The sequence below is a fragment of the Mya arenaria genome, chromosome 9 (assembly GCF_026914265.1).
Source record: "Mya arenaria isolate MELC-2E11 chromosome 9, ASM2691426v1".
Classification (NCBI taxonomy): Eukaryota; Metazoa; Mollusca; class Bivalvia; order Myida; family Myidae; genus Mya; species Mya arenaria.
The window spans coordinates 44,220,154-44,245,878 of record NC_069130.1 but is presented as its reverse complement, the minus strand read 5'-3'; the positions used below and the strand labels follow the sequence as shown (position 1 = coordinate 44,245,878).

The 25,725-nt window shown below is 36.2% G+C and overlaps 3 protein-coding genes across 7 annotated transcripts in view; 1 reads left to right on the top strand and 2 right to left on the bottom strand.

Moving 5' to 3' along the window:
* Window positions 1-215, bottom strand: part of LOC128202719 (uncharacterized) — a 53,699-nt gene extending 53,484 nt beyond the window's left edge. For both annotated transcript variants that reach the window (XM_052903799.1, XM_052903798.1), the window contains exon 1: window positions 130-215. The gene's annotated coding sequence lies outside the window, so the exon portion shown is untranslated. The remainder of the gene's footprint in view (window positions 1-129) is intronic.
* A 1,415-nt stretch (window positions 216-1,630) lies between these two features.
* On the bottom strand, window positions 1,631-4,660 carry LOC128246070 (uncharacterized). Its single transcript, XM_052964277.1, has 3 exons — window positions 4,642-4,660; window positions 3,689-4,005; window positions 1,631-3,226 (listed from the first exon to the last, which is right to left on the bottom strand). Exons 1-3 carry the CDS (start codon window positions 4,658-4,660, stop codon window positions 1,649-1,651), a joined length of 1,914 nt encoding a protein of 637 aa, XP_052820237.1. The 3' UTR covers window positions 1,631-1,648.
* LOC128202717 (tRNA pseudouridine(38/39) synthase-like) overlaps window positions 4,061-25,725 on the top strand; it is a 36,481-nt gene continuing 14,816 nt past the window's right edge. The window contains exons 1-6 of one of the 4 annotated variants that reach the window (XM_052903795.1): window positions 11,858-12,039; window positions 12,613-13,161; window positions 13,378-13,497; window positions 14,500-14,642; window positions 16,104-16,233; window positions 16,590-16,674. The gene's annotated coding sequence lies outside the window, so the exon portion shown is untranslated. Of the gene's footprint in view, window positions 4,169-11,857; window positions 12,040-12,612; window positions 13,162-13,377; window positions 13,498-14,499; window positions 14,643-16,103; window positions 16,234-16,589; window positions 16,675-25,725 lie in introns of those variants that run through there. The other 3 variants (XM_052903796.1, XM_052903793.1, XM_052903794.1) reach the window with 3 other exon arrangements.

Sequence of the window (25,725 nt, the reverse complement as noted above, 5' to 3'; positions counted from 1 at the left end):
ATTGATCAAGTTTGTGTGTGTAAGTAGTATATATCGTAATCTCATAATAGTGCACACTTCCAGTCATAATAATACTACTAGTGGTGCGTGTCTAATGAATAATCAAAGTGAATTTAACGGCAGACTTACCTTTCGATAGGTCGTCTGTTTATCCCTATAGACGAATTTCATGTTACGTAATCATTTTGCCGGCGGCCATCTTGGAGGCCCATGCGCAGTACGGAATATCCGGTGATTAACACATCCGAACAGCTGATCGATGTAAACAAATCGTTAGTCAATAAAAATGGTACTTAAATGTTCGATTTATGGCTGTAATCACAGAAAAGATCGTGAAAAAAACCTGCAGTATTATAGATTACCTGCAGTAATTACAAATCAAGGCGCTGAATGGGAAAAACTTACTGCAGACCGAAGAAGAGAATGGCTAGCAAGAATTAACCAAGACTTCAGCACGAAAAATTTGACCAATGTTAGAATATGTTCAACTCACTTCATAAGCGGTATGTGATGAAATAGAAAAGCTGCTACATTATATTTAACATTATAATGACTTGACTGTATGACACTTACTACTGTGCTTGAGGTAGCTTGATGAACTTCAGTAATGAGTTGCAAATGTACATGCATTATATATATATAAGCTGAATTTTTTATATTATAAATTTCCATGACGTGTACTGTTGTACCCTCTTTAAGTATTATTGGCAGGTAATAAGCATTGTTCCCTAAAGGATTATTGCAAATGGCCTGAGAGGTATACACAAGGGAGAGACAGATGTGTGATACAAGGAGTCTGGGTGCGATACCCCAGATATTTCCAATAGACCCATTCCTTCTTTAACATGAGTGGTCTCTATTGCCGATACATCCGAGCATATTGTGTGTCGAACCAATTCATCGCTAGTCGAAAAGTACCATAACCCTAACCCCAGTGCCCCAGGCAGGTTTCTTTTTGTCCCTAATGTCTGCTACATTACATGTCTTAGTGATGACATTTCAGTTGTCAATTTTATAACTTGTGTCACATGTTTATGTTGTACTATTACAAACTGATGAAATAAAATTATAATTTATTCTAGTAATTATTCTTATTTCCTGTTTGATTGCAATCAGTTTTATGCAGCCAGTATCTGTACACAATCTACCTAGGTCATTATTAAAATAGTTGTTCGCTATATAATATACAAACACCAAAAACAAGGGAAAACATTCAGCATGACTAATGATTTTGTTCAATACATTTGGCTAAGATAACTGAACATAAGAATCAATTCATTAAATTAATTAATTTTCATTTTTGGAATAATTACAATAATATCAAACTTAAAATTTTTAATAATGACCTGGGTAGTTAATGTATATGTACCACCAAGACAAACAGAGTTTTTTGATACTATTTATTGCAGTGAATAATTTATGAACCATTAATATTGCATCTAAAACATATATCCAGCTTGGTATAATTGATTAATTCACTTATAGATTGATAGCAATAAATATATTATTGAAAATGAACACCAAACATAGTTACAACAGCATTCAGCAAATAAGTCATTACACGTGAACATAATGTACAACACAATAAAACAGTCCTAAGTATTATGTTGGATATATTACAGTACAGGGTTAAAAATCAGACAACAATTCATTTCTTTCTGAGTCTTTTGAATGCAGGTAACTTTCTACAGTCTGGGCAGTACCACTTTCCTCTTGGGGAATTTTCCAACTTAAGACAAGTAAAGTGGAACCAAACAATTGAACAATCGTTATTGTCACATGCTATCATTTTACCAGATTCAACCTGGTCGCAATAACAATATCTTTCCTCAGAGTCTGATAGTAAGACAGGTTTCATTTGGGTATCAGAACACTGAACATTTTCTATTGCTTTTAATACCGGTTGCTTGACATTATCAGTAGTATTCAATACCGGCTGTCTGGCTGGCACTGGCAAGCTTGTGAATACTTTACCAACTAATTCTGGCAAAACCGCACACTCAAAGAAACCTTTTGACTTGCTGCATATGTCTTCCCAAACAATTGGATTGAATTTCACTTCTTTAATAAATAAATCACATAATGTCCAAACAACAAAGAAGCACATTTCCTGTTTATATACACCTAATTGAGTTTGTATCTGGTAATAGTACTTGTGATTTTCACTTAAATGGAGTTGATCATTTTTTAAAACTAAGAAATCACATGTGTTCTCATCAATTTTATCATTTCTAGCATTAAAGGGGCATTTAATTTCAATACATGCATTGCCACAACAGTCACAGGCAGTTATACCATCAGGTGAAGCACCAATGCAGGGTAGATCTTCTGAAATAATAAATCCACTTTCTCTCACTAGCAGGTTTTCATGCTTTGGGCTGGTATACTCCACAAACTGCTTTAGAGCCACTCTTTCATTCACTGTTCCCCACTTCATGGCTTCAGTCTGGAAACACTGGGTCTCTGGATAGCATATTTTCTTTACAAGAGATTTCGATGGCTTGTCAGGGTCTGTAAAAACCACACTTCGCATGTTTGATGCTGTGATTCTACCAGCTCGGAACTGGTTCCATAGCTTTGATTTTGACTGCAGCCGAGTTTCAACCTCAACATTTTCGGATTGTTCTTTGCTGCATGAAACCCTTATGTTTTTACATTTAGATTGTACTGTGCACAATGGCTCACCAATCATATCCGGATCTTTCAGTTCACTAAGTATTAAAGGAAAGTCTCGTTTCTCACATGTTGGAACATAATCTGCAGCATACGGCTCTATGACTGATAGTACGGCTGGTTTAGATTTTAACACTGACAGTTTTTGACAGAATGACATGAAATCTGCCTCTGATGCTCTAGGTGTTTTAACTTTTCTTACTGAAGGGGTGTTTGTTACTGGGATTTCTCCATTATTCATGCACTGCAAATTATCATCAAAATGTTTTTTGGCAGTTTTTGCTGAGGTAAAGTTTATGTTGCTTACAGTTTTATACCTTATGGTCTTCACTGATGCTGGTATAATCTTCCAATATGCTGCGGACTGGGTACACGTTTGCGAATCTCTTATTTGCACAGCTGCAGATATTGAAAACAGAAGAGCTGCTATGTGGGTGCATGCTTCTCCAAGACCAGCCATACAATTACAGTGGGCCCCCTCCACAACACCATCTGGTTTCACTATGACCCAGGGTCTAAGTGGCTTCTCTCTAAGTCGTTGTGAATGTAATACCTGAAAAGAAATCCATGATAATATTATATTAATAAGTAATGACAGGTGCCCAGCTAGCTCGGTAGAGCAAGGAACAGGTTATACCGGGGATCATGGGTTCGAGCCCACATGAGATAAACTCTCTTCTCTAATTTTACTGGTTATAGCAGTCAGAGGCGGCTGGGTGAGAATATGATCCTACCGAGAAATAAAGCTGGTAGGAGTGTAGTGACTATCGATACTGACTCAAGACAGGCGGCCCGCAAGCTCAGTGGGTAGACAGATCAATGTTGTAACACATTGGTAATACCGTGGGTCATGGGTTTGCATCCCATGTCGGGTGCACTGTTTCCTGGACCCCTAGTTTACTACATTGCCAACTTACCTATTATTACACATAAAAATTTGAGTGAAATAAAACAATTTATTCAAAATTTTACACTGTTTTACAGACATTATTATAGTTAATGCTGAGTTATATACCTTTGCAGTGACTATGACATGGTTGTTTGTCTTGTAACTTGATCTCTCTTGCACCCATCCACTGCAGAGTTGGTTTACAGCATCAAGTGATTTCCAAGCTTTCAAATCTTCTTTCGTGTATGGACTAGGGGTAAAGAGTAAATAGTGAACGATGTCTATATGCGTAACTGAGGGTAGGCACGCCACATCTTTTGACCAAACCAAATCAGTTGCGTAAGGGTCTACCCCACCCACTATGGTTATCTTCTGCTCGTAGCGCTTTTTGGCAACACTATCCAGGCTGAATTCGTCACGTGACACTTTCTCCACAAGATTACCTCCATTAGGGGAGAGTGTTCAAGTAGCACAACCAATTCGCCTTATTCTTATTCCAGAGCCCATAATGCTTTGCGACAAAGATGACTTCCGGTTTATTTCCGCATCCTAGTTATCGATACGAGTGAAAGGAAGAGCATAATATATTGGCAAATAGATTGATAGGTGAGTAAAACATGTTAGGAACATCAGGTTATACATTTTTCTATAAATTTCTACCGTTTTTTGTAAATGTCAATAAAGTTTTTGACGTTTATACCCAACTTTAGTACACATTTAAGTGGGTGGGGTAAAATAACAAATATAATGGTAAAGACATAGTAGATCTCAAAGACTTCAAATACATATTGATTGTTATGAAGTATGCATTAAAGTGTGGTTTATTGAGTTTGTTATTAAATTAAATGAATGATATTTTTTACAATTAGTGTGAAATTGTTAAAATATGCAACTTTAAAGCAGTCAAGTAAATGAAGTAGCGAACGGGCCTTGCGCAGAGGATCCTCGCGGCCACAATTTTTAAATTATCTTCGTTATAAATTCAAATTTCTACGAAAATATCATTGCCTACTATTAAACACACATTTATTTATGTCATTATGCCGAAAAAACATGTTCAGATACCATAATGCACTTACATGCATTGATTGTATCCATTTATCTGTAAATCTAGGACAAATCTGACAGGTTGTGTACATGTAGAAAAAAGGGTAAAGGAATTCAAATGTTTTGGTCGTTAATAGGTTCGGTTAAATAACACTATTTTAAATGCAACCATTTCAATGCGCTGAACGCTAACGTGTTCATACATGCCATATTTTCTGGAGACCATTCAGGGGGATTTGTTCAAAAGTCTGAAAATTCAGGGCGATATTGGTAGTATTCAGGGAGATTTTTTAGCAGATCTAATTCAGTATTTTAAGACGCAAGTACGAAAAAAAACAAATTGCCATAATTTTGAAAGGCTCCTGATGTCACGTAACAGAGTTACTATAGAATGTGACGTAATACGTTATATTTAAGATATAATTAAGATTTAATTAAATGAATATGTGTCTACATACTGTATGTTTAGTAATGTAGGGCATATTTGATTGTCATTTGAATATGAAGATGGTTGACAGCCGACCTGGTACAAATGTACAAAATGGTCATGTTAATTACAAAAACGTGTATTCCTGTGGTTGTAAAGCTGTCATATGTAGACAACAAATCAGTATAAAAGAGATGATTTGGGATGAGAAAACGGAGAGTTTGTTAGGCACGGAAGGAGACCGGCCTTGGGTCCTTAATGGACGGCAGTTAGGATGCGGGATTACCTTAAATGCCATGCTGTATTATATACTGATTATTATACTTAGAAAGAACGTGGAACAATAAAGACTTAGAACACTTGAACAGTTGTTGGTTGGTTACTGAACGAACTATCACGAAAGTCAAGTGAGCGTTGGCGTTACGTGACACGTAAAAGTTTGGCGCCTGCTGACCGAAGATATTCAAGAACAGGGTTGACGTGGAACACAACGGCGAAGTACTGAAAACTATTGGATCACATTTGAAACGTAAAAGAAAAAGGTACATGATGACAACTGCGGTTCGAGTGACTATGGACATTGCAGCGCGACCAGGCCACGGGACAAAAGTTAGTGACATTTTATTACTTTGTATTTCTTGCCTAGATATGACATGTGTTGCTATAATTTTGGGATATTTAACGGGGCAAAATTTTAAAGTTTTGGATAATAAATGCAATCAGAGCAAAGCTGTTTTTTTGAAAGAACCCCTAAGTAATCTAATTTCTGACTTAACAACGTTCTACATTATTAAGTACAATAAAACCATTTGATTTAAATAAGAATAAACTAAAGAATGAGTATTTAAGGTAACAAAGATAAAAATATTGAGAAATTCGATAAAAAAAGTAAAACAGGTGTGAAAAAAACGTTGTTAAATGCAAACGAAGAATCATTTAAGTACATTATTGAATAACTAGATGAAAAAGAAAACTAAGTCATTTAAGGACATTAATTGAATAATTAACATGGAAAGAAATGTAATTAAAAGAATTTGAGTAAACTTATTTAGCAGGTCTAACATTAATGAAAGTTGCATAAATACAAAAAAAATAATGACTTATACTCAGGGTTTAGTGCAAACACTGAAGATAATACAAAATGAAATATTTTTTATGTCGAAGAAGGAGACAAATGGCAGGTTTCATTACTTCAGTTGTCATGTAACTGTAAATAATTGTAGTATTTTGTCAATATATCATTTTATATAATTTTGAGTAAATTGGTGATGGTTTTAAAGTTGTAAAAATCATATAAATAAATCATTGTTTGGATCATAGTAAGGTCTGAGAGAGAAAGCGTGCAAAACGAAAAGTAATTTCTTAGATGTCATTATATAAGTGTATCGCCTGAATACGGCAAGTAATTTTCAATTTCGAAATCACTAATAAAATTGTTTGTTAGGTAGTAAGTAATCTAATTAAATTATTTAAGTAACTCACAGATTAGTTTGGTAAAACTAATGAATCAATTATAAAGTTGTAAGTTATCCGATGATAAGCATGATGGTAACATGTTAAGCTAGAGTTTAGCTTTCTTATAACTGTGAAGATGTACAAAGTTGTACAAAGATAAACAAAGATAGTGGTCAAGAAAGACCAGGTTTCTTAAAAGTGATTGGAGATGATACGTTCAAGATATTGAATTTCAACAAAATTGTTGGACTCCTGTGAAGTCACATTAGGGTGTGAGTTATTTAATAAATTAATTGAATCACTTATGTATTAGTTTTCTTAAAATAATGGACTACTTATGAGCTAACATATAAGCTTTGTAAAATATTGCATAAAAAGGTTCTTAATAAAATAAAATGCTGTTCATAAAAACAAATCGTTTCACACAAAAAAAAACTTAGGTCAAACATTCATTAAATCAAACATACGAATACTTACGCACAGATACAGTAATTAATTATAAATGGGGCCACTTTCAAAATATAAGCCTGCTTGAAAATATCAACACAAAATTTCATGGTAATAGCAACACCTATGTCAATGAAAGGTAAAAGTACAGGTAATATGTCACGTGATACGAACAGTCAATATCAACATTATTCTTCAGCGGATATCGAGATAATATACCTAGTGGCGATATTGTGTTAAGTGGTCATCGGTGTTTCATAAAGGATCGAACTATATTCTGGTATTGCGTATGTGATGTGCTAACCAATTGGTTACACTTCGGAATATCCAGAGGAGCTAAGCACACATTCTCGTATGACCTGTGCTCGGCTTGACGTCACATGATCAAGTCTTTAGGACCGTGATGATTTCTGTGTGATGGACAACACCAACTTGAGATCGTTAGCATCTTCAATAACATGAACACTTGCACACATCTATCTAAGTACACTTCAAGAATTAGCAGTGGTATAATGGCAGAACATTTCGAGTCGGTGGGGACATTCTACAATCAAACAACCCCTTGGCTATAAACTCTACATCTACAACAACACGGCAGCAGCAACAACAACAACGATGATTCCCTGTCCTCAGAATGATAACATGAAAAGCAGCGCTACATAAAACATTGACTAAATACCAAATTTGACAACAGTACTGTCAGTGTTAATTACTTGTACTCAATCTGCAGTGTTATTTTCTAATTGTTAACTATTTTTATTAATTACCTGAGGGCTAATTACCAATTAGTCTATATTATGTCAGACATTTTGACAAATAACGTGTCAATTTACTTTCTATTGCTTACGAAAAGAAAATCTTGCATTAAAAAGGGACGGTATCTTTACAATTTGATATCATTGTTTGGGATTTAGGCACAGATTTTCTTTTGCGTATTTTTTTGTCGGAAATACAACTTGATCATCATTGTTTGGGATTTAGGCACAAATTTTCTTTTGCGTATTTTTTGTCGGAAATACAACTTGATCATCATTGTTTGAGATTTAGGCACAGATTTTCTTTTGCGTATCTTTTTTTGTCGGAATTACTTTTTTTTAATTTACCTGTTTGGGGTTGAGAAACATATTTTCTTACGATTTTATTTATCTATTCAATTATAACCATTATTGGACACAAAGATTTTCTTAAAAATCTTGATAAAAAATGGACGAATGTCACGTAACAGAGTTACTATAGAATGTGACGTAATACGTTATATTTAAGATATAATTAAGATTTAATTAAATGAATATGTGTCTACATACTGTATGTTTAGTAATGTAGGGCATATTTGATTGTCATTTGAATATGAAGATGGTTGACAGCCGACCTGGTACAAATGTACAAAATGGTCATGTTAATTACAAAAACGTGTATTCCTGTGGTTGTAAAGCTGTCATATGTAGACAACAAATCAGTATAAAAGAGATGATTTGGGATGAGAAAACGGAGAGTTTGTTAGGCACGGAAGGAGACCGGCCTTGGGTCCTTAATGGACGGCAGTTAGGATGCGGGATTACCTTAAATGCCATGCTGTATTATATACTGATTATTATACTTAGAAAGAACGTGGAACAATAAAGACTTAGAACACTTGAACAGTTGTTGGTTGGTTACTGAACGAACTATCAAGAAAGTTAATTGAACAGTAGCATTACGTGACACTGAGGGGATTATGTCCAGAATTTAAGGGGATTTTGGTCACATACCAGGGGATTTTCATCATCGCCATGTAGCATTACGGGCATGACACACATGCCAATTCACCTTGTTTACCCCTTTTTCCAGCACTTCATCTATATTTTTATGAGACACAACCATATTGCATAATAAATCACTCACTTGCAAAATAGAATACTTCACAGAAAAATATGTTTCAGAGACAATTTAATGGGCTTACCTTCCTCTAAAATTGGATACAAAATCTGCTGCCTATGATCATAAATGATGACTTTCAGACTAATAGAGAGAATGGAATGAATTATCAATATTTTCATTTCAATTCCCAAATAGTCAGATTTGTTTGCTTCTGATAAAAAGCAAATGCATAATTTATTGTTTAAGTTCATAAACATATCTTCTTTTGGCATTGATCAAAAAATAAAAACATCACCACCATAATAAATAAATAAAAGTCATTTCATCCGAATTGTCTACTTTCAGTTTCTCTTCTGGAAGTTCTGTTATTTTCCGATATTTGCGATGAAGGTCAATGTCATGTATGTAAACATATGTCAATGTCATGTATGTAAACATATTAGTGAGGCATAACAAAGAACAGCATTGTCTATTAGTTATTTTAATCCTTTTCTTTAATGAATAATTTACTGTCACATTTTAATTAGCAATCCTTTTGATGACAATGACCCATGTTATGAAGAACGCTTTAATTTGTTACATCCTCTCTGATTGGATAAAAATTATAGTTTTAACCAATGAAAATCGTCCTTTTATCTGACCAGTCTAATTGACATTTCTTAAGCAAATTCTGTCAGTTTCGATCAAAACAATACATGAAATGTGCCCTGCTGATTTATTAAGTGTCACCCAATAGGTGTTGTTAAAACACACCATCAGTTGATAATCCAATTAAGCTTCAAGACAGGAAGGGCATTATAACTGTAAACAGGCATATATAATTAAAACCTGTGATAAATTTGCGTAATTTTAAACACTTTAATTCCGGGGGATTTTCATCCCCCTCCGGGGGATGGGTCGAAATTCCGGGGGATTTTATCCCCCTCCGGGGGATATGGCATGTATGACGTGTTTGATGTATCGAGTTGGGAGAACATAGCTTATTCGCCTGGATGCATTACATGTTTTATGAAATATGTATTTGAATGTATCAATAAAGGTTATAAAGGGGGAAGTAGTCACAATTCAGTGAGTAAGCACATAGTTCACGTTCCACCGTGATACTGCGCATTTAGGGCTTCAACATTGTTTTCTACATACTACGTATCAAGTCAATACATATGTAAAAATTATTTAAAAATAACTTTTCTTTAATTTTAAGGTAGTTTTTTTAACGATATATGGATAAATTTGGCGGTGACTTGCCGGGAGTCTAGACAGTGATTTTGTGTGTCTATGTGTTTATTTCTACAAGCTAATGAAATATTTCAGACATACGCGCATTGTTTATAAATTTATGTACCGGTATGACTTATATAGGTACAAGATAATACATATAACTGTGCACATAAAACAACAACAACACAGTCATTCCTTGAATGATACATAGAGACAGTACAAAACATAAAACTGTATAGATATAATGACTTGACTACAAGAGAGGATTGTGCATTTCCGTCATTGACAACATCACCATTAGCAGCAGAACAGCAGAAGCAGCAGCATACGTTACTACTTTACTATGTCTAGTGTTATACAATATATTCAAACTTAATATAAGAAATGGATAACACGTTATGTGAAACATATCGGATTATCAATATGATTATGTCCAAATACGCAGTAAAAACTAATGACTTCAAAGAGAATACGCATGTTCGTTTTAACATGGTGAGTAGTTTTTGTCAATTTGTAATTAATTAATTTATGATACTACTACTTCTACTACCACTACTACTCCTAATAATAATAATGTACATATCTTTTTGTAATGATAACCTGCTGGTCTTTGAGCTGAATGGTGGGATAATGTAGCACATGGATTTTCCATATCCATGCAGTTGGCAGCAAAGCAGTCGCATCTCTGTTTTCCAACAATGCCGTAATATTATTTACTTGTTCGTTCTTAAGTTCAAAGTTAAACTTTAAACGAAATTGTACAATATTTTAACAGTATCAGCAATCGCAATGATAATAAAATAACATAAGTTGTCCACGAAAGGGCCCGGGATGATCAAAGCGGGAGCCGCGAACGGTTTCCATGGCAAATGGTGTAATGTTGTCAGTGTAATGTATTTAACAGACCCAAAACGGAATGGTTTAATATAGCTTTATTACATTCATACTCATACGCACATGATCTTGAATCCAATCGCGGGCTTATCATACAAACAGATTGGCCACTATAAATGGCCGAGTGGTAACGAGTGATTAAAGAAGCAGCCGCTAGATAATGAACACTGGAGAGTATCGCTTCACATGTATGCCAAAATTGTTTGATGCTGATACCTGCACCGATTGTTTTCATCTTGGTAATCACATTGAACATTATTTATTTTTTCATGTTCCTTGAAGATTTCTTAGAATCGGAATAATGCAAGAAATATATTGAATGGATAATATTTAAAAAATGCAGTGTGCTACGTGTTCGAAGATAATTTCTCCAAAGGCCAAAGGGTACAAAAGAACACTATTGGTGACGAAGAAACGATCTGGTGATGACATTGAAGATGTTTTTGATATTTTGACTCCATCCACATCCGAACCGCTTCGATCAGTTTTTCTGTGACATGATATATGTGATATGCATTTTTTTGTATGTACGTTCTAATTGAGAGTTATCTTATAACTATATAAAACATCTGTCAAGTTATTCTTATAGTTGGAGTATACTAGTATATGGACTCCTTAAAAAGAAAGAGTTCAGATAACATGCAAAGTTTTCTTGTACATCGTTATAATGTTGATGCTACTGCAGCTGGTGCTGCATGATGATGATGATGATGATGATGATGATGATGATGATGATGATTACAGCTAGGATGATGATAACATGATGATGATTATGACGGTGATGATGATGATTATGAGAATGATGATAGCTTTACTGTGAGACTAATATTTATTGTTTATCCTCTGAAATTAATGTAATTTTCTATTTGACATTATACAACAGACAAATTAGGTATCACCCTTATTTTGAACACAGGTTGTGTTGCTCTACTCAATACATAGAAAAGCGAGGATAACAGTGACTGCGCGTTTGAGGGTTATCTATCATTGACGGATGGGTACAAATTTATTCGATAAAAATCAACATGTATACAAAATGGTGGGCTGCAACGATCATTTCGTGACCCAGAGTATATTTATGTTAATATAACGACTCTAACGACAAATTTAATCCAGATAAGATCACTGTCAGGTACATTTGTAACAATTATATCATTATTATTCAACATTGATGCATAATATTACTATATATTCTTTCGCCCAGTGTTAAATGGTAGAGAGTTGTAGCGTTACAGGGATACACATGAAATGTCGAAATAATAAAAAAGTATCCCTGATCGCTCATTATTGTAGCTACAAGTAAATGAAGCTTAAAGCAAAATGTGATTAAGAAGGGCATTTAAATACTGACTGCTGTGCTGTATATTATTATAAACAAATAAACAGGTCTTAGAATAGCAGCTTATAAATAATGTACTAGTAAATTGTAGTTATTTAAATATCTGACTGATATTAAAGCTGCATTCTCACAGATTAAACATTTTGACAACTGTTTAATTTTTTGTCTTCGAACTAGCCAAATTTATGCAAACGTGCAAGAAAACCAGTGATATAAGACTGCTGACAAAACATAGGATCACAGATTTTCATATTTAAGTAAAACAATCGGTGAGAGTGCAGCTTTAACAGACTCTTTAGAGTCTTTTATATTTTTATTTTTTCTGGCGAACTTGGATGATGATAAAACTATTTTATTTAATTGAAGAGATGTCCATTCTGGATGTTTGGGTCCGCCAAGTTGATACTTAACAGGAGAAGGCAGTTGATACCATTGATCTGATAGCACCTGCTATATCAGTGGTTTTACAAGATATTTTTGTGCAAAACACGAGAGACTGGATTCGGTTCATGAACAGAGATAAAATAAATGAAGTGTGTGAATGAAAACTTTCTTTGACTGCAAGGACTAAAGAAATGCACACAAGTGACATAGATTTAAATGTTTGGTACAAAAAGTAGACGTTTAGAACTTAAAATTATGACACAGGATGTAAAACAACACTTCATAGCCAATAACAGTCGAACAAGAGATTTTTAAAAAAGAAGCAACTCTCGAACTCGTTCTTTTCTCTATCCCGGAGCGAGGGAATAATTAACAATACTGAACGGAGCCACCCCTGTAGAATATTTTTTCTATTTTCATTTTCTACTTTTAAACCCCAAACATTTACAGGGAGAAGGGCTTCGTGCAGTTTGTTTCTATGTTGTTTTAATAACCAGCCGTTGCATATTATCTATTTATTGTTCCTCCTGGGTGAGAATCCAATTTTTTATGTCAATAATGTTTATATCATTTTAAAATATAAATTAAAATTTTAACAGTGGCCTTAAAAAGGATTGTGTTCCATCTAATAATCAGTATAGTCTTTGTTTATGCCAACATTTAATTACCAACCGGAAACGGTTTTAATGTATCTTTTAAATTCCTCCTGGAGGAACAAACAATTCCTATTTTTTATTTCTTTTCAAGTTAAAAAAATCCTTGGCAAGCCCAACTCATATTGTAACACCACAGGATGAAATCTGATGCTGGGACTGGTTACATTCTCCATCCTGGTTTGCCTGGTCACACAGCGACATTAACTTTATTGTTAGTAAAATATTAATTTGTCATTTACCATCATGCCGTTCAATAAACCTGGGGCGGCCCCTGTGGTTGGTTTACACGAGGACTATTTGATTCACTGTACTACATATCGGCACCCTATAAATACCCAAATTCCATTAAGCCCCTGTGTGCCAGTCCCATGGGTAGCCCCAGGTTTAATAAGTCCTAACAAAAAACTACAACAACAATTTCATTTTAAAATTTTCGAACTAGCTTGTTAATATAATGCCAAGGATACGTTCTATCTAAACATATATATGAAACATTTATTCTCATAGATTCTTTTACTATTCAGACCTTTTCTTTATATAAATGTTGGCTGAGCCTAAAATGTTTTTATTTTTTTTATTTTTTGTATTCATAGAGTATAATTTTCTCTAGAAGAATTTCTATTTATGTATTCATTCTATTTGAATTGTTTGATTTTAAAATGTATGTGATAGAATATTAAGATATTATTTTAATATTGACCTTCTTACCGTAGATTTTTACTTATTGTGTAGAATTTAACATATATACATATAGTCCATAGCACCCACGCTACAATCAACGAAGCAGAAACATGTTTTAAAAACTGTAGAATTAATGTAAAACGTTGTGTGCTTGCCGAATAGGTATAACCCGATGGCGAGGGTAAATAAGCTCCCCGGGATTATCAGTTTAATATGTTTATCGACTTTAGTGTTAAAAAATTACCAGAAACTATCTTTATCAGATTTCTTTTATATTTCTTAATCTGGCAATTATTACCTTATGGATCAATAGTTGGAACAATATCATTACCATTTTATGCAAGAAGTAATAAACTGTGAGTTTTATCACACCCACGATAAATGCATTATGATGAAACATTCACAAAGGAAACACTAGAAGACTAATGAATGATATATATTGGTTATTTGGCATCATCAGTATTGCCCTATTAAGTAAAACTTGGAGCTGCTTTTATTATTGCCTGCCATTGACCTATGTACAATGTTGCAGGAGCTGATGTTGAGAATCCGTCAGCTTGAGACTCATGTGAAGGTGCTTCAGAAAGCCAGCAAAGAAGAGAACCCTGTAGCTCCACCTATGCCCCGCATGACTATGAAGAGGAAAAAGAAGTTTCGTCCCAGTGACTTCCACAAGTACGTATATCATCTTTAATCATAATGACGTTGTATACATAAACACTTCCAGTTTGTTTATAGAAAAGTTCGGGTTATTTAGCCTTATAACCATGTCATGTATGATTTTTAGCTCGACTATTCAAAGAATACGAGAGCTATACTACTCACCCAAGCGTCGGCGTCGGCGTCACCCCTTGGTTAAGGTTTTGCGTTCAAGCACACATAGGTTAATATCTCAGCAACTACTTGAGGTATTGCATTGAGACTTTATACAATGGTACTAAACCATCCAACCTACTTAATTAACCCAGTTAGATAACTTTAGTTTGCATTTAATGCCAATAATAGGCCTTTATTATTTGACTTAGAAATTCTGGTTAAGGTTTTGCGTGCAAGCACACATAGGTTAATATCTCAGCAACTACTTGAGGTGTTGCATTGAGACTTGATACAATGGTACTCAACCATCCAACCTACTTAATTAACCAAGTAAGATAACTCTTATTTGTATTTTATGCAAATAATTGCCCTTTATTATTTGACTTAGAAATTCTGGTTAAGGTTTTGCATGTAACCACATTTAAGTTAATGTCTCAGCAACTACAACATGTACTGGAGGTATTGCATTGAGACTTAATAAAATGGTACTCAACCATCCAACCTGCTATAAAATAATCAAGTAAGATAACTCTAGTTTGCATTTAATGCAAAATAATTGCCCTTTATTATTTGACTTAAAAATTCTGGTTAAGGTTTTGCATGTAACCACATTTAAGTTAATATCTCAGCAACTACTGGATGTATTGCATTGAGACTTTATAAAATGGTACTTAACCATCCACTCTACTTAAATAACAAAGTAAGATAACTCTAGTTTGCATTAAATTCAAATAATGGCCTCTTTTTTATTCGACATAGAAATTCTTGTTAAGGTTTTTTGCATGTTACCACTTTTAAGTCAAAAGTTACCTCAGCGAATACATCATGTATTGCATTGAAACTTTACACACAGGCTCCCCACTATTTGACCTTCTTATTTAATCAAGTTAGATAACTCTATCTTTGATATTATATAATTTTTGCCCCTTTATTATGCGACTTAGAAATTCTGGTTAAGGTCTTGCATGTTAGCACACATAGGATATTATCTCAGCAATTACTTGATGCATTGCATTGAGACTTTATACAATGGTATTCAACTGAATAACCAAGTTAGATAACTGTATTTTGCAAATAATGGGCCTTTATTATTACACTTAAAAATTCTGGTTAAAATTTTGCATGTAACCACATTTATGTTAATATCTCAGCACATCATGTATTGCATTGGAATCTAATCTAACAGTGATCCATGCATGTTTCGCCAAAACTTTTCAATCCTTACACTGAAAAGCGGTGGAATAGTCGAGCGCGCTGTGTGACAGCTCTTGTTATTTGTAAGAAAAGTTATGTTATTTATTGTTACGATTTCTTTCACAGGTACACCATGTAGCCCTGACGATCATGTACCTCGGCCATGACTACACAGGATATGCTGGCACAGAGGAAGTGGAACACACTAAGTGAACTGTTCGAGGCCCTTATAAAGTGTCAAGCTTATTGAGTCCAAGTATGCACATCTTTCAGTTACCCAGACAAAAGTTTGACTTTCTGAAGTTTGATAATGTATCAATATTTTACTGCTTGTTTTTGAGAGTACTCAATAACAATTGCCTTCAGCTTATATTCAAATGAAATTACCTAAGTAGTCTAACTAAGAATGTCAAAACAAAATATTAACAGATTAAGGATATAAACTTGCTGTTCAATCCAAGGGAGAAAACCACATATAAATAAAAACAACTGATACAAAATTTGTTTTTCTTCAGAAAGAATTTGACCAAATGCAACAATATATTAAGTAATTGACAGAGGTTAACAGAGTTTCAAAAGTGGCAATCAAAATACATTTCTTGTACATTCCAGGGTGTCTCTCTTGATGTACGCGGCAACTTGCTGTCGGGGGTCGGGGTGAAGGTGAGAGAAGGGATGACAGCGCATGAAAGACCTGGTAAGGAACTATGTATACTGTACAGTACAGTCTGTTTTCCATACATAAATACATGAACACAATGCCTCTAGAATTTTAGCCAGGTTATTAAGGGCAGGGAATTGCAGAAAATAAATAGGGTGCTTAGGGTGTTAAGAACACATTGTATCGGGCTATAAAAAACTTAATTATTATTTGATGTTTACTACTTCTGGTAAAAACATGAATGCTTAATCTTCTGCTGTGTTTTGTTTGTAACGAAGTATATATTCAAGACCATTAATGTTTTAGCTGAATACCAAATTATTGATACAGTTGTTGTACACTATTTTGCCTTTTTAGCTCACCTGTCACGTAGTGACAAGGTGAGCTTTTGTGATCACTCTTCGTCCGTCGTCCGTCCGTCCGTCCGTCCGTTCACAATTGCTTGTGAACACAATAGAGGTCACAATTTTGACCTAATCTTTATGAAACTTGGTCAGACTGATCATCTCTACAAAATCTAGGTCAAGTTCGATATAGGGTTATCTGGGGTCAAAAACTAGGTCACTAGGTCAATTAGTAGAAAAACCTTGTGAACACAATAGAGGTCACAATTTTAGCCTAATCTCAATGCAACTTGGTCAGAATGGTCATCTCTATAAAATCTAGGTCAAGTTCGATATTGGGTCATCCGCGGTCAATAATTAGGTCACTAGGTCAATTAGTAGAAAAACCTTGTGAACACAATAGAGGTCACAATTTTAGCCTAATCTCAATGCAACTTGGTCAGAATGATCATCTCTATAAAATGTAGGTCAAGTTCGATATTGGGTCATCCGCGGTCAACAACTAGGTCACTAGGTCAATTAGTACAAAAACCTTGTGAACACAATAGAGGTCACAATTTTAGCCTAATCTCAATGCAAGTTAGTCAGAATAATCATCTCTATAAAATCTAGGTCAAGTTCGATATTGGGTCATCCGCAGTCAATAACTAGGTCACTAGGTCAATTATTAGAAAAACCTTGTGAACACAACAGAGGTCACAATTTTGACCTAATCTTTATGAAACTTGGTCAGACTGATCATCTCTATGAAATCTAGGTCAAGTTCGATATTGGGTCATCTGGGGTCAAAAACTAGGTCAGTAGGTCAATTAGTAGAAATACCTTGTGAACACATTAGAGGTCACAATTTTAGCCTAATCTCAATGCAACTTGGTCAGAATGATCATCTCTATAAAATCTAGGTCAAGTTCGATATTGGGTCATCCGCGGTCAATAACTAGGTCACTAGGTCAATTAGTAGAAAACCCTTGTGAACACAATAGAGGTCACAATTTTAGCCTAATCTCAATGCAAATTGGTCAGAATGATCATCGCTGTAAAATGTAGGTCAAGTTTGATATTGGGTCATTCACGGTCAATAACTAGGTCACTAGGTCAATTAGTACAAAAACCTTGTGAACACAATAGAGGTCACAATTTTAGCCTAATCTCAATGCAACTTGGTCAGAATGATCATCTCTATAAAATGTAGGTCAAGTTCGATATTGGGTCATCCGCGGTCAACAACTAGGTCACTAGGTCAATTAGTACAAAAACCTTGTGAACACAATAGAGGTCACAATTTTAGGCTAATCTTAATGCAACTTGGTCAGAATGATCATCTCTATAAAATCTGGGTCAAGTTCGATATTGGGTCATCCGCAGTCAATAACTAGGTCACTAGGTCAATTATTAGAAAAACCTTGTGAACACAACAGAGGTCACAATTTTGACCTAATCTTTATGAAACTTGGTCAGAATGATCATCTCTATGAAATCTAGGTCAAGTTCGATATTGGGTCATCTGGGGTCAAAAACTAGGTCAGTAGGTCAATTAGTAGAAATACCTTGTGAACACATTAGAGGTCACAATTTTAGCCTAATCTCAATGCAACTTGGTCAGAATGATCATCTCTATAAAATCTAGGTCAGGTTCGATATTGGGTCATCCGCGGTCAATAACTAGGTCACTAGGTCAATTAGTACAAAAACCTTCTGAACACAATAGAGGTCACAATTTTAGCCTAATCTCAATGCAAATTGGTCAGAATGATCATCGCTGTAAAATATAGGTCAAGTTTGATATTGGGTCATTCACGGTCAATAACTAGGTCACTAGGTCAATTAGTACAAAAACCTTGTGAACACAATAGAGGTCACAATTTTAGCCTAATCTCAATGCAACTTGGTCAGAATGATCATCTCTATAAAATCTAGGTCAAGTTCGATATTGGGTCATCCGCGGTCAATAACTAGGTCACTAGGTCAATTAGTACAAAAACCTTGTGAACACAATAGAGGTCACAATTTTAGGCTAATCTTAATGCAACTTGGTCAGAATGATCATCTCTATAAAATCTGGGTCAAGTTCGATATTGGGTCATACGCAGTCAATAACTAGGTCACTAGGTCAATTATTAGAAAAACCTTGTGAACAAAATAGAGGTCACAATTTTAGCCTTATCTTAATGAAACTTGGTCAGAATGATCATCTTAACATAAGCTAGGTCAAGTTCCATATTGGGTCAGCCTAGGTCAAAAACTAGGTCACTAGGTCAATTAGTACAAAAACCTTGTGAACACAATAGAGGTCACAATTTTAGGCTAATCTTAATGCAACTTGGTCAGAATGATCATCTCTATAAAATCTGGGTCAAGTTCGATATTGGGTCATACGCAGTCAATAACTAGGTCACTAGGTCAATTATTAGAAAAACCTTGTGAACAAAATAGAGGTCACAATTTTAGCCTTATCTTAATGAAACTTGGTCAGAATGATCATCTTAACATAAGCTAGGTCAAGTTCCATATTGGGTCAGCCTAGGTCAAAAACTAGGTCACTAGGTCAATTAGTAAAAAAACCTTGTGAACACAATAGAGGTCACAATTTTAGCCTAATCTCAATGCAACTTGGTCAGAATGATCATCTCTATAAAATGTAAATGTATTCACTATATGTTTATAGTTAAAACTTCAAAAATCTTCTCCTCTGAACTTACTTGGACTAGAGCTTAGATATTTGGCATGATTCATCGTCTAGTGGACCTTTACAAAGTTTGTTCAAATTATGGCCTTGGGATCAAAATTGGCCCCGCCCTGGGGGTCATGGGTTTTCTCTATATGTTTATAGTGAAAACTTAAAAAATCTGCTCCTTTGAACTTACTTGGACTAGAGCTTAGATATTTGGCATGATTCATCGTCTAGTGGACCTCTACAAAGATTGTTCAAATTAAGGCCTTGGGGTCAAAATTGGCCCCGCCCCGGGGGGTCATGGGTATACTTGATATGTTTATAGTTAAAACTTCAAAAATCTTCTCCTCTTAACTTATTTGGACTAGAGCTTAGATATATGGCATGATTCATCGTCTAGTGGACCTCTTCAAAGATTGTTCAAATTATGGCCCTGGGGTCAAAATTGGCTCCGCCCCTGGGGGGTCATGGGTTTTCTCTATATGTTTATAGTAAAAAAAATCAAAAATCTCCTCTGAACTTACGTTGCTTAGAGCTTAGATATTTGGCATGATTCATCGTCTAGTGGACCTCTACAAAGATTGTTCAAATTATGGCCTTGGGGTCAAAATTGGCCCCGCCCCGGGGGGTTAGGGTATTCTCTATATGTTTATAGTTAAAACTTCAAAAATCTTCTCCTCTGAACTTACTTGGACTAGAGCTTAGATATTTGGCATGATTCATCGTCTAGTGGACCTCTACAAAGTTTGTTCAAATTATGGCCCTGGGGTCAAAATTGGCCCCGCCCCGGGGGGTCATGGATTTTCTCTATATGTTTATAGTTAAAACTTCAAAAATCTTCTCCTCTGAACTTACTTGGACTAGAGCTTAGATATTTGGCATGATTCATCGTCTAGTGGACCTTTACAAAGTTTGTTCAAATAATGGCCTTGGGGTCAAAATTGGCCCCGCCCCGGGGGTCATGGGTTTTCTCTATATGTTTATAGTAAAAACTTCAAAAATCTTCTCCTTTGAACTTACTTGGACTAGAGCTTAGATATTTGGCATGATTCATCGTCTAGTGGACCTCTTCAAAGATTGTTCAAATTATGGCCCTGGGGTCAAAATTGGCCCCGCCCCTGGGGGGTCATGGGTTTTCTCTATATGTTTATAGTAAAAAAAATCAAAAATCTCCTCTGAACTTACGTTGCTAAGAGCTTAGATATATGGCATGATTCATCGTCTAGTAGACCTCTACAAAGATTGTTCAAATTATGGCCTTGGGGTCAAAATTGGCCCCGCCCCGGGGGGTTAGGGTATTCTCTATATGTTTATAGTTAAAACTTCAAAAATCTTCTCCTCTGAACTTACTTGGACTAGAGCTTAGATATTTGGCATGATTCATCGTCTAGTGGACCTCTACAAAGTTTGTTCAAATTATGGCCCTGGGGTCAAAATTGGCCCCCCCTCGGGGGGTCATGGATTTTCTCTATATGTTTATAGTGAAAACTTAAAAAATCTTCTCCTCTGAACTTACTTGGCCTAGAGCTTAGATATTTGGCATGGTTCATCGTCTAGTGGACCTCTACAAAGTATTTTCAAATTATGGCCCTAGGGTCAAAATTGGCCCCGCCCCGGGGGGTCATGGGTATTCTCTATATGTTTATAGTTAAAACTTCAAAAATCTTCTCCTCTGAACTTACTTGGACTAGAGCTTAGATATTTGGCATGATTCATCGTCTAGTGGACCTTTACAAAGTTTGTTCAAATAATGGCCTTGGGGTCAAAATTGGCCCCGCCCCGGGGGTCATGGGTTTTCTCTATATGTTTATAGTGAAAACTTCAAAAATCTTCTCCTTTGAACTTACTTGGACTAGAGCTTAGATATTTGGCATGATTCATCGTCTAGTGGACCTCTACAAAGATTGTTCAAATTATGGCCCTGGGGTCAAAATTGGCCCCGCCCCTGGGGGGTCATGGGTTTTCTCTATATGTTTATTGTAAAAAAAATCAAAAATCTCCTCTGAACTTACGTTGCTAAGAGCTTAGATATATGGCATGATTCATCGTCTAGTGGACCTCTACAAAGATTGTTCAAATTATGGCCTTGGGGTCAAAATTGGCCCCGCCCCGGGGGGGTAGGGTATTCTCTATATGTTTATAGTTAAAACTTCAAAAATCTTCTCCTCTGAACTTACTTGGACTAGAGCTTAGATATTTGGCATGATTCATCGTCTAGTGGACCTTTACAAAGTTTGTTCAAATTATGGCCTTGAGGTCAAAATTGGCCCCGCCCCGGGGGGTCATGGGTTTTCTCTATATGTTTATAGTGAAAACTTCAAAAATCATCTCCTCTGAACTTACGTTGCTTAGAGCTTAGATATTTGGCATGATTCATCGTCTAGTGGACCTCTACAAAGTTTGTTCAAATTATGGCCCTGGGGTCAAAATTGGCCACACCCGGGGGCTGATGGGTTTTCTCTATATGTGTTATAGTGAAAACTTAAAAAATCTTCTCCGAACTCAAAAAGACAAGTAACGTCTTAATTTAAACTGGATAACATAATTAGTACACAAACCAATTTTCAATATGGGCCACATACAACAATTATTAACAAATATACATATATAGATACACACGTAAAATCAAGTAGTGACAAGAGCTTAGATATTTGGCATGATATATCATCTAGTTGACTTGTACCAATATTGTTCAATCTTTGGCTCTGGGGTCAAAAAATGGCCCCACCCGGGCGGTCATGGGTTTCCTTATATATGTATATGATGAAAACTTAAAAAATCTTCTTCTCCGAAACCAAAAGGCGAAGGCCTTAGATATTTGGTATGAAGCATCGTTTATCGGACCACTATTAAGATTGTTCAAACTTTAGCCCTGGGGTCAAAATTGGCCACGCCCCGTGTTCATAGGCTTAGGTTTTCAATATTTGTATATAATGGAAGAATGTGCAATATATGACAGGTGAGCGATTCAGGGCCATTTGGCCCTCTTGTTTAAGAGAATACACCACATTTGATAATAGATTTTGCAATGGATTATCGACAATACCTGATCATCATTTTTATCCTGATCAATAACACTTATAATAAATGGCTTTAAGTTATGAGTTGGATGAAACCCATGCTCCTTTAATGGAAACTGTATTGTATTTCTTTATAAACTGTTTGCCAAAACCGTAGAAGTGTGGACTTGTTGCAGACTCTTGAATGTAAGACTCTTGACTTTCAATCTCTGGCTCATCACTGAAAATACTACTAGTAGTCACGCGACATACAATTACGTCATAATACAGTCATTTATGACGTAATAATGTTTTCATCTTGTTCACTCTCGAGAGAGGACGTGTATTTGTTCAGTCAGGAAAATAAGTTTATTTCATAGACAATTATTCAGATGGAGGAACAGTTTCAGGAGTTTAAAGACTCTGTGAACGAAAGGATTATCGGCGTAGAACGAAATCTACAGACAGTGATTCAGAAACTTGATATTTCCTCTGGATTTGTAAATTCACCACGTGAAGGGTGGTTCTCGGTAAACGACCACCCAGAAAGAAGCCACTTGTTGGCTCCCGGTACCGCAGCTCTAACTGCCACCGGGTCTAATTCTGATATCCAGGGGGATTTTTCCGCACTGAAGGACAGTTTGGCACGGATTAAGCTGCCGACAGAGCTACGACTCAACGAATCCCGTCAAGGAATCAAGCGTTCGGATGTTCCTGTATTGAACATTCTTTCAAAGTGTAGCCGTTACAGTGAAACCACGGCAAAACTCCTATCGACAATTGAACCAGGATCTAGTGTAACCCAAGAAACATTGGACCAGTTGTTTCTTATTTGTCATGCCCAGTGTAAATATGTTCAGGACGAGTATGCGGCTATTCTTGTAAATGGACAGTTTGACCAATCAACATCAAGGATATTTCGTGCATTACAAAAGAACACATCCGGGTTAAACGCAGACTCGCTCGATACTTTAAGGTCTGCAGCCACCTTATCGGCGGCCAGCCGTACGACAGCCCCAGCACGTGGTGCGTCAACATCATCGTACGAGTCGGGACGTGGCGGTTATCGTGGAGGTCAACGCGGAGGTCGTCGGGGAGACGTTTTCAATAGCTTCGCGTCGCGCCAGTTCCCGTCGTCGAGATACCGCAACAGTCACCAGAAGGACGAGGGTGCACCAAACACATACGATAAGGACGATTAGTTACGCATTGTGTGCTTACATTAAGCGTTGTTTTCGTTCAGATTTCACTTAATTAAAATTTTGTTTCAATGTGTATTTCTAATCTCCAACGAAATATATCTGCATGGAAACAGATTGATGCTCCCAATCACATAATTGATTGGATTACTAATGGTATTACTATTCCCTTTGCGACACAAGTACAGCCTTTCGAGTTAAAGAATCATGATCTTAGTGCAAAACAGTGTCAGTTTGTTAATCAGGAATTACATAGGTTGTTATTACTCGGATACATAGAACCTAGGGAAGAAAAACCAGTTTGTGTGAGCCCTTTAGGGGTTGTGCCTAAAAAGAACAATAAGTTACGTCTTATCACGGATTTAAGGAAGCTTAATGATAATTGTAATGTTCCAAAGTACAGAAATGAAGACATTCGAGATGCTGTGAAGTTAATAGAACCCGAAGACAGGTTTATTACGACTGTTATTAAAGACGGATTTTTACATATACCTGTTCATGTATCACACAGAAAATTCTTAGGATTTAAATGGGATGGAGTTTATTATGTGTGGAATGTGTTAGTATTTGGTTTATGCTGTTCACCATATTTTTTCAATAAGATTTTGAGGCATGTTATAACGTATTTACGGTCTGTAGGGTTGAGAATTACAGTTTTTGTTGACGATTTTCTACTTTGTGCATCTGTGTCAAATATAACAGATCACAAAGATCAGTTACTGCATACATTAGACGAGTTAGGGTTTAAAGTGAATTTTGAGAAATCAAACCTAGTGCCAACACAGCGTATTGCATATATTGGATATACAATATGTACTGCCGACAGCAAAATAATCGTAAAAGTGCAGTTGATTCGCGTGGCCAGGCTTAAGAGGTCTATTCAGAGAGTTCTTAGTCAAGGGCTGGCAGCTGCCCGTCAGTTAGCGAAAGTATTGGGGCAGTGTGTGTCAGTTGCCTGGGCCGTCACACCTGGCAAACTTTTTCTGAGAAATTCGTATAAATTACTTAGTGCGCGTAAATCGTGGTCGGATAGCTTAATTATAACACCGGAAGTTGCAGAAGAACTACAGTGGTGGTTAAATTCAGTAGATTACTGGAACTCACGCGAGATATGTTCCGAGACAATACAGGCTCAGGTGGTCACCGATGCCAGTGGTCTAGGCTGGGGAGCAACGTACGGCAGCCATGTTGCATCGGGCGACTGGAACCGCCGCGTCTCGTATCTCACCTCGAACGAAAGAGAAATGTTGGCCATATTGATGGCCATCAAAGCCTTCGCGAAGCTGTTACGCGGGTTAGTAGTGCAAGTACTAACCGACAATATTTCTGCAATGACTTATATAAACCATATGGGGGGCCCGAGCCAAAAACTGTCAAGGCTGGCATTAGCAATTTGGGCGGAAGCGTTCGATCATGGAATCACGTTACGTTGTGCTCATATCGCAGGAGTACAGAATGGTCAAGCCGATTATTGGTCGAGAACGCCAGACAAGCACAATTGGATGTTGCATCCAGCCGTGTTCGGTTACATAGACAAATTGTACGGTCATCACACAATAGATCGGTTTGCAAATTGTCAGAACGCTCAGTTACCGAGGTTCAACAGTCGGTACTGGGATCCGTTGTCAGAAGCAGTGGACGCCCTATCGCAGGGCAAATGGGGGTGCGAAAACAACTTTGTAAACGCCCCGTTTTGTCTTATACCACAAATTTTAGACATAGTACAAACGCAAAAAGCGTATGCGACCATAATAGCTCCGCAGTGGAAGACACAAACGTGGTATCAACGGTTGGCTCGTATGTCAATTTCCCCACCTCTAAAGTTACCGATCAATGGGGGCACTTCCGGAACCGTGCCGGAACCGGAAGTGGCA